Consider the following 10,810-nt stretch of genomic DNA (forward strand, 5'->3'; position numbering starts at 1 on the left):
ATGCTGCGTTTGTCAGCGTATTGCGCAACAAATATGCCAATGAAAGCCTATGGGGGCGAGAAAATTACGGATTACACACGGACCATGCATGTGACTTGCGAGAAATACGCACCGGTGAAAAGCCGGCAATTCAGTGCAGTGTACAGTAATATCACACTGACAGAATAGAATAGAATAGGTAGAATAAATGTCTACACATAGAATAGGTATATATATATATATATATATATTGTGATGCAGCGATGTCCTTGCTGTGCAGTGAGTAGGCAGTGACCCATATAAAGTTCAAAATAAGTCTTGTTTATTTCATAGCATACTCACAAACCGGAAAAAATAAGCAAACAAGTCCTTCGGTATGCAGTGGGAAAAGTAAAGACAGTCTACAATCTGTCGCCGTGAACGTATTACACCACCGTGTACGCTGGGGTGTCAGGCTTTTTAGGATCTGCCTGGCCCGTGTTGCACCACACGGAAAGAGCTCCTCATGGGCGGCACGGTGGCGCAGTGGTTAGCACAGCAGCCTTGCAGCGCTGGAGTCCTGGGTTCAAACCCCACCAAGGACACCATCTGCAAAGAGTTTGTATGTTCTCTCCGTGTTTGTGTGGGTTTCCTCCGGGCACTCCGGTTTCCTCCCACATTCCAAAGACAAACTGATAGGGAATTTAGATTGTGAGCCCCATCCGGGACAGTGATGATAATGTGTGTAAAGCGCTGCGGAATATGTTAGCGCTATATAAAAATAAAGATGATTATTATTATTATTATTATTATTATAAGTCTCCTGCTAGGTCTGACTCCCAGACCAACACTGACACACCCAAACTCTCTTGCAGGGTTTTTTTTTCCTTCCTCCAGATTCTATGGCCATGGGCCACCATAAGATCTGGGCTGGAGGAAACGGACCGGCCCCACTGCCTTCCTGCAGTCCGTTTCAAAACTAAAAGCCCATACCGGGTTTTCCTGAATAATTTCTGGGTCAAATAACTTTACCCAGTTCACACTCACTTTTATTCTTCCCTGTGTCTCACAGGCAACCTGCTGTGAGCACAGGGCACTCCAGCGGATCTAATATGCTTCTAAGCACATCCTGGGGGATACATAGCGACCCTCGCATATGACACCGGTCACTGCCTTACAATATCTATATATATAATATATTCTATTCTAACCTGTCAGTGTGATATTACTGTTTACTGTACACCGCACTGAATTGCCGGCTTTTCTATAGAACACCGATGCGTATTTCTCGCAAGTCACACGCATGTTCCGTGTGTAATCCGTAATTTTCTTGCCCCCATAGACTCTCATTGGCGGATTTTCTGTGCAATACGCTGACAAACGCAGCATGCTGCGATTTTCTACGCCCGTAAGATACCGTATATTACGGATGCGTAATATACGGCAGATAGGAGCTGCCCCATAGAGAATCATTGGGCCGTGTGCAATGCGTATTTTCTGGACGTATTTTCTGCGCTCATACGTCTGTAAAACTCGCTAGTGTGACGCCGGCCTTAAAGGGGATGTTCATCTTTGGAGGTCAATTTTTTTCCTTACTTAAATCCATGCATTTGGAGCTAAAAATTGTTTTTGCAATTGGTTTCATTAAATATGTTTGCTTTCTATATTTTCTGTGTTGCACTGCCCATTGCTAGCTGCAGAATGAGTTAACTGAGAATCTGGCAGTGAGCTTGTTCAAATGGAAGAGTATATATACTGTATCTATGAGCGACTAAGGTCTGATTCTAAAACAATCAGAATCGCCGCTACCATCGTGACGCAGCCTGATGAGCGATACGGAGTGCGAGCTGCCGCCCATTTGCAGCTCTTAGTTTAACCCCTTATATCTCAGACTACAAAAGTCATATCTGAGAACACAATAATTAAATAAAAAAATTGTCCTATAATTTTTTTTTTTTCTTCATTTTTATCCTGTCGTCTGACTCCATTACAGCCGCAAATTGCACATTAACATTTTAGCCCAAAAAATTCATCGGTTGTCCTATTGACACAGAAAACGACACTACTATGGCGGGCGCCGACACACTAAACGCCAACATATTTCAGTATAAACTTCATCATCTTATCTGCGTAAAAAATCCTATGAAAACACGTCGCGCGGTGCCAAGGACAAGTGTCAGCTTCTCAGATAGGAAACACAATAAGACTTGCAGAAAGAGATGAGAAGACAAGGAATGAAAGAGCAGGCCGGTAATTCCACAAATCAATGGGGATATTTCCCCACCTGTCAGTAAGAAACCATTCCACTGGCACGAGCGAGCGTGAAAAGCAGGTCCTGGTGCCGCGTGTCCACAGACAGGATCTGATGACATCGCATGGCGGAGGTTTATAGGGGAAGCAAATCATTGATTTGTACAAAAAAATATCCAGTGAAAAAAACTTATAAATTTGGAGCTTGTATCATATAAAGTATTTACCAAATCCGTATTCTATGGTCGTACACCTCTAAAGAGGACGTTTCATTTGATCTTTTAAGTATAAACTAAAGGTACCGTCACACTCAGCGACGCTGCAGCGATATAGACAACGAGCCGATCGCTGCAGCGTCGCTGTTTAGGTCGCTGTAGAGATGTAAAACACAGCAGCTCCACAACGATGCAGGAGCGATCCTGTGACGTAGCGGTGACTCACTTATCGTTCTCACAGGTCGTTAGCTCCATGTAAAACATTGCTGGCATCGTTGCTTTTGCTGTCAAACACGACGATACACGCCGACCTGACGACCAAATAAAGGTCTGGACTTCTAGCTCCGACCAGCGATATCACAGCGGGATCCAGATCGCTGCTGCGTGTCAAACACAACGAGATCGCTATCCAGGACGCTGCAACGTCACGGATCGTTGTCGTTCTCGTTGGAAAGTTGCTGAGTGTGACGGTACCTTAAGACTCTCCTCCAACTGCTGCTGGTCCACTGATTCCGGAACAGATTTTCTTTTTCTTCTGTGCTCCTCCATTCTAATGTTTTGCCCCCAATAATAATAGTGCAAATTGCAAATTTTCCCTACAACCAACTGGGTGTACAGTACACTACAGAATGTCTCTGTGGGCGTTTTCCTTTTCTCCTCTGGCCAATCAAGACACAGCCACACCCAGCAAAGGAAAAAAAGTCCTGTGGTAAACGCCCAGTTGGTGGTATGGAAAAGACTTCTCTAGTTCTATGGACTGACATGACGTACCGGTATTCTCTGCAGAGGAGAGGATAAATGAGACGCTTGTAGGAGTCCTCTATGGAGTTCTGCAATATTTTCATGAGCTCGGGTCTTAGTAATTGCCTTGGTCTCCACCTTCAAAAACACATGAAAAGATGAATATTAACACTGATCACATGTGAGTGGCCAGTGTGAAAGTTGCAGCTGATTTTTATATTAGTATATATATATATATATATATATATATATATATATATATATATATATATATATATATATATATATATAAATATTACATACATACATATATATACACATACATTTATATATATATATATATATATATATACATATATATATATATACATATATATATACATACATATATATATACATATATATATATATATATAGGGTCACTGGCACAGTATATGAGGGGACATATGTGTCACTGTGCATAATGGTGTCAGTGATGTGAAACCAGGATGTTTCGGCCAGCACACTGTGTTGAGAGGGTTAAACTGATGTTGCTTACATGGGCTGATCATCACATGGTTTAGGTTAAATCGCTGGACATGAGAGTCAGTGTTTGCTGTGTGTCTTGGGAGTGATGAGCAAGTGTACTCTTTACTCGAGATTTCCAGAGCATGCTCTCCGAGTGTTCTCCGAGTATTTGTTAGTGCTCGGAGATTTAGTTTGTGTCGCTGCAGCTGCATGATTTGTGGCTGCTAGATAGCCTAATAAACAGGCAATCTCTGCATGTATTCAGGCTGTCTAGCAGCCACAAATCAGCTGCAGCGACACAAACCAAATCTCTGAGCACACCCAAATACTAGGAGAACACCTGAGCGTGCTCGGGAAATCTCGAGTAACGAGCACACTCGCTCATCACTACTTAGGAGAGGAGGAACTCCCACATGGCTCCAGGAGGAGCTGAGGACTTTGTGGGTTAACTGTGGGTGAATCCTGCAGGAAAAGGACTCTCTGAACTTTACAGTATATTTATTTTGTTTTTCCATTAAGTCGGAAAGGCTACATTTGCTTTATTCAAAGCTACTATGGTTTATGTTGTCCTTCAATAAACCAGAAAGCGATTTACCTCAACAGGCGTTCCTGAGTCTACCTTTGCAAGCAGCCAAGTGAGTCAACCCCTCACATGATTGATTAATATATATTATATATATAATATATATATATATATATATATATATATATATATATATATATATATATATATATATATATATATATATATATATATTTTATATACATATACATATATATATATATATATATATATATATATATATATATATATATATATATATATATATATATATATACATATATACACACACACACACACATATAATAGCCAGTATTAAAAAAAAAAATCACATTTATGAAGAGAATAAAATGTATTAATCAAAACAACTAGTTTAAGTAGTAAGTCCCCGAGTACAGGCATCAGAGCCTGTGTGACCAGGAAAGATTTTGCGACTCTCTTCCTATGATCTAACCCAAAACGAATTGAGTCTAAAATTAAAGAACAGTCTCTACATTAAAAAAATCTAATCTCACAGACGTTTTTACATCGATATCTCTAAAATAAAATATAAGTGGAAACTTTCAATAATTTCCACGTCTTCAAACTGCCAGTAATCGTCTTCTCTCGGACCCTGATGTGTAGAGCATTGCCACATAACACATGTAGGAAAATCACTCAAACGCCAAAAACCTCTTTTTAGCCGAACATAAAATATTACCGTAACCCTGAAATAATAGGACTGGACACCGGAGAAGAAGCAGAAGGCACAAGACAATCTAGAAGAATATATACAGACCTTTCATTCACACACCACCTACGGAAAGCATCCTTCACCCTGTCAGGAACGTTGACCTTTACTGTCAGCACTTTCAGATTTTCTCCACGGTTAATGGCCAGAATCTGAGCAGAAACATAAATGGCAAAGACAGGTGACACACAAATACCCAAAAAATAAACCTATCAAGCTAACATCCATGGAAGCACTTTTTTTTATTAATAATAATAAAAATAATTCTACTAATACATATTATTCAGAACTATATTAAAAAAATATTAATAACCAGCAGGACAAAACGGAACCGAACACTTCAAATTGTTTGTGTGTGTGTTATATATATGTGTATGTATGTATATTATATATATATATATATATATATATATATATATATATATATATATATATATATATATATATATATATATATATATATATATATACACATACATACACAGTATATATTATAGATGTATGTGTATATATATATATATATATATATATATATATATATATATATATATATATATATATATACACACATACATACATATATATATACACATACACACATACATATATATATACACACACATATTAGGCAGGTGAGCATAAAATGATGCACAGTGAGAACACTTTAAAAAATAAACGTTTATTTTCATCAACAAAATACAATGTGAATGAACAAAAGAGAAATCAAATCTAAAATCACATCAATATTTGGTGACCGCCCTTTGCCTTCATCAATTCTAGGTTATTGTCACTTACAAACAGTTTTTGAAGGAACTCAGCAGGGAGCTTGTATCAAACATCTTGGAGAACTAACCACAGATCTGTGGAAGTCGCTTGTGCAAACCCTTCCGTCTCTTCATGTAATCCCAGACAGACTGAATGATGTTGAGATCAGGGCTCTGTGAGGGCCGGATCGTCACTTCCAGGACTACTTGTTCTTTTTTTCCCTCTTAAGATACAGGTAAACACTTATCTATCATATAATACCATCAAGGATGCGTCTGTTTGACTCTTTATATATTCTGCAGAAGGACAACAATTCCAAACATACAGCCGATGTCTTTAAGAACTATCTTCAGCATAAAGAACAAGGAGTCCTGGAAGTGATGATACAGTCCCCACAGAGCCCTGATCTCATCATCATCATCATCATCATCATCATCATCATCATCATCAAGGATTTGCACAAGTGACATCCACATAAGATCTGTGGTTACTTCTCTAAGATGTTTGGAAAAATCTCCTGCCAAGTTCCATCAAAAACAGTGTAAGTAACTGTTTTGATACAGGAAAGATATATAACTTGGTACCGTGTTAGCCAGTAGATAGAAAAATATTTAGAATTGAGAGTCCTCCTGAGTAGTCTCAAAAGCTTGCAATTTGTTACCAACTTTTCAGTTAGCCATTAAAAGGTATCAACCACTGAGGACTCTCAACTCTAAATATTTTTTTAAGCAACTATGTGTAAGAGTAGATGCTTTTCTGAAGGTGAAGGATGGTCAGCAAACATTGATTTGATGTAGATTTCCCATTTGTTCACTCATTCACTTTGCATTTTGTTAATTGACAAAAAGGCTATTAACATTTTTAATTTTTCCGGACAAAATTGCTGGCATCCTCAAGCTTTTTACACCTCTCAACTGGAATTTTGGACCACTCTTCGTTTGCAAACTACCTTCTCCCAACAACATTTCAAGATCTCCCCACAAGTTTTCAATAGGATTTACATCCAGTCTCATTTCTGGCCACTTCAAAGCTCTCCAGCACTTTGTTTCCATCCATTTCTGCAGGGTTCTTGAAGTATGTTTGGGGCCATTGTCCTGTTGGAAGTCCAATGACCTAGGAAGCAAACCCAGTTTTCTGACAGAGGGCACTACATTGCGACCCAAAATCCTTTGGTAATCTTTAGATTTCATGATGCCTTGCACACAGTCAAGGCACCCAGTGCCAGAGGCAGGCAGCAAAAAAACAATACATCTTTGAACCTTCACTATATCTGACTGTAGGTACTGTGTTCTTTTCTTTGTAGGCATTCCATTTCCAGTAAACAGTAGAACGATGTGCTTTACCAAAAAGCTCTATCTTGGTCTTATCTGTCCACAAGATGCTTTCCCTGAAAGACTGTGGCTTATTCACACACATTTTGGCAGACTATAGTCTAGCTTTTTTATGTCTCTGTTTCAGCAGTGAGGTCCTCTTGGGTCTCCTGCCATAGCATTTCTTTTCATTCAAATGTCGACAGATTGTCAGTGCAAACGATGATGCACCCTGAGCCTGCAGGACAGCTTCAATTTCTTTGGAACTTGACTGGGGCTGCTTATCCACCATCCGGACTATCCTGCTTTGCAACCTTCCATCAATTTGTCTCTGGCGTCCACATCCAGGGACATTAGCTACAGTGCTATGGATTGTAAGCTTCTTGATTATGTTGCACACAGTGGACAAAGGAATATCAAGATCTCTGGAGATGGACTTGTAACCATGAAATTGTTGATATTTTTCAACCATTTTAGTTGTGAAGTCCTCAGACTGTTCTCTTCTCCACAATTCAAGGATTGAGTCAACTTCTCCCCTTTTTACCTGGTTTCAGGTGTGATTTTCATATTGCCCACACCTGTTACTTGCCACAGGCGAGTTTGAATGAGCATCACATGCTTGAAACAAAGCGGTTTACCCACAATTTTGGTAAGGTTGCCAACAATTTTGTCTGGCCCATTTTTGGGGTTTATAACAATCCATGTGTAATTTCATTAATTTTTGGGGAGAAATACTTCATTTTCTGTAACAATCTCAAGGATGCCAATACTTTCGGCCAGGACTGTGTATACACAGTCTGTGTATACACACATTGCATACAGTGTATTTAATTCTGGACACATTATAATGACTACATTTATCTTAATTTTTAAGCTTATTTACTGCACCCCCGTCTTATTACCCTCTTGATTTGTTTATTAGCTTTAAATATTAAACTCAGGAAGAATAGGGTACACTTTACTCAAAATAGAAGTATTTTTCGTGACATTTTATGAACGAGGAGAGGATTTATTTTTTTTTTGGCAGCTGTCATAAATGTCGCCTGAAAATAGAAAATATTAATAACTAGATGTGACGTAATCGGGTTTCTCACACATTCCCATCAATAAGATTTCTGTCCAATTAAGGATAAGATCTATGAACAAAATAAAAGTGAAAAGGTTCTTGTATACTATGTGCGTGAAGTCTGTAAGCAGGAAATCTCTCGCCGAGGACGGCCCTTACCGAGGCTGAACGTCACGGCTCCAGAAAACAAAGAATATTTGTCATCGGTCTTTCAAAGGTAAGTAATTCTGAATTATTGTTCTCATTTACAAATTTAATGTGTGTAACTACATATATAGTCATGGCCAAAAGTATTCACACCCCTGCAATTCTGTCAGATAATACTCAGTTTCTTCCTGAAAATGATTGCAATCACAAATTCTTTGGTATTATTATCTTCATTTAATTTGTCTTAAATGAAAAAACACAAAAAGAATTGTTCTAAAGCCAAATTGGATATAATTCCACACCAAACATAAAAAAGGGGGTGGACAAAAGTATTGGCACTGTTCGAAAAACCATGTGATGCTTCTCTAATGTGTGTAATTAACAGCACCTGTAACTTACCTGTGGCACCTAACAGGTGTTGGCAATAACTAAATCACACTTGTAGCCAGTTGACATGGATTAAAGTTGACTCAACCTCTGTCCTGTGTCCTTGTGTGTACCACATTGAGCATGGAGAAAAGAAAGAACACCAAAGAACTGTCTGAGGACTTGAGAAACCAAATTGTGAGGAAGCATGAGCAATCTCAAGGCTACAAGTCCATCTCCAAAGACCTTAATGTTCCTGTGTCTACCGTGCGCAGTGTCATCAAGAAGTTTAAAGCCCATGGCACTGTGGCTAACCTCCCTAGATGTGGACGGAAAAGAAAAATTGAGAAGAGATTTCAACGCAAGATTGTGCGGATGTTGGATGAAGAACCTCAACTAACATCCAAACAAGTTCAAGCTGCCCTGCAGTCCGAGGGTACAACAGTGTCAACCCTTACTATCCGTCGGCGTCTGAATGAAAAGGGACTGTATGGTAGGAGACCCAGGAGGACCCCACTTCTTACTCCGAGACATAAAAAAGCCAGGCTGGAGTTTGCCAAAATTTACCTAAAAAAGCCCAAAACGTTTTGGAAGAATGTTCTCTGGTCAGATGAGACAAAAGTAGAGCTTTTTGGGCAAAGGCATCAACATAGAGTTTACAGGAGAAAAAAAGAGGCATTCAAAGAAAAGAACATGGTCCCTACAGTCAAACATGGCGGAGGTTCCCTGATGTTTTGGGGTGGCTTTGCTGCCTCTGGCACTGGACTGCTTGACTGTGTGCATGGCATTATGAAGTCTGAAGACTACCAACAAGTTTTGCAGCATAATGTAGGGCCCAGTGTGAGAAAGCTGGGTCTCCATCAGAGGTCATGGGTCTTCCAGCAGGACAATGACCCAAAACACACTTCAAAAAGCACTAGAAAATGGTTTGAGAGAAAGCACTGGAGACTTCTAAGGTGGCCAGCAATGAGTCCAGACCTGAATCCCATAGAACAGCTGTGGAGAGATCTAAAAATGGCAGTTTGGAGAAGGCACCCTTCAAATATCAGGGACCTGGAGCAGTTTGCCAAAGAAGAATGGTCTAAAATTCCAGCAGAGCATTGAAAGAAACTCATTGATGGTTAGCGGAAGCGGTTGGTCGCAGTTATTTTGGCTAAAGGTTGTGCAACCAAGTATTAGGCTGAGGGTGACAATACTTTTGTCTGGCCCATTTTTGGAGTTTTGTGTGAAATGATCAATGTTTTGCTTTTTGCTTCATTCTCTCTTGTGTTTTTTCATTTAAGACAAATTAAGTGAAGATAATAATACCAAAGAATTTGTGTTTGCAATCATTTTCAGGAAGAAACTGAGTATTATCTGACAGAATTGCAGGGGTGTCAATACTTTTGGCCAGGACTGTATAAAAAGGCATAAATTACAGGAGAGAGAGGTGTACTGTGGAGAATAACTAACACTATCTTCAGTGCAAATTAGGTTTATTAAGCAAACTGCACAAACTTTATGCCATTTTTAAAAAACCAATGAAGCACAATGTAAATACACAACTGACGCAACAAAAAGTTATTCCAAATTCAACACAAAATACCACTTTTAAAAGATGTCACGAAGAAATCTGAGGCACTTTAAGAAGGAGCAAGGAAACACATTTCCAATTATGTCTATTCAATTGTCAACCACGGCTCTCTGGTGTGCTGAAATTCATGTTTTACATATATGCAAATTAGGCTTGCAAGTGCACCTGCGGGCATATCCGTGCACTTGCAGTCCTTGGCTCGTCTTCACTTCTCTCCACCAGCGTCATCCCAACTTCTGCTGCACGCCGACACCTCTGCTCGACATGGTCATTCAAAAAGCAAAGGTGGCACTGGTGGGGAGAAGAGAAAAAGAACCGCAGACCACAAGTTCACCACAATCATTCATCACTGACTAGGTGACATTGGAAATGTGTTTCACTGTCCCATCCTCACGTTTTCTAGGTACATTTTTCTTGGCAGGTTTACTTTAATGACTACTGAAGTCTCAGAATTATTCACCCCTTCCTAATATTTACCCTCAGTACTTAGCTAAGCCCCTGAGGCTGTTATGCCCTACTGGCCCTCTGGCTGTTATCACCTGCTATAAATGTGATGCATAACCAGACACCATCTTCTGACAGCGTTACTGGGGAATTCATCATCAGCAATGGCCATCAGT

General features: G+C 39.5%; 1 protein-coding gene across 2 annotated transcripts in view; it reads right to left on the reverse strand.

Moving 5' to 3' along the window:
- The window catches only part of SRBD1 (S1 RNA binding domain 1), a 242,494-nt gene that overhangs the window by 171,402 nt on the left and 60,282 nt on the right, over window positions 1-10,810 (reverse strand). For both annotated transcript variants that reach the window (XM_077282407.1, XM_077282408.1), the window contains exons 12-13: window positions 5,012-5,115; window positions 3,195-3,302 (exon numbers count right to left, since the gene is read on the reverse strand). In XM_077282407.1, coding sequence (XP_077138522.1) covers window positions 3,195-3,302; window positions 5,012-5,115 — 212 coding nt within the window. The remainder of the gene's footprint in view (window positions 1-3,194; window positions 3,303-5,011; window positions 5,116-10,810) is intronic.

This window comes from Ranitomeya variabilis, chromosome 2, assembly GCF_051348905.1.
Source record: "Ranitomeya variabilis isolate aRanVar5 chromosome 2, aRanVar5.hap1, whole genome shotgun sequence".
Taxonomy (NCBI): Eukaryota; Metazoa; Chordata; class Amphibia; order Anura; family Dendrobatidae; genus Ranitomeya; species Ranitomeya variabilis.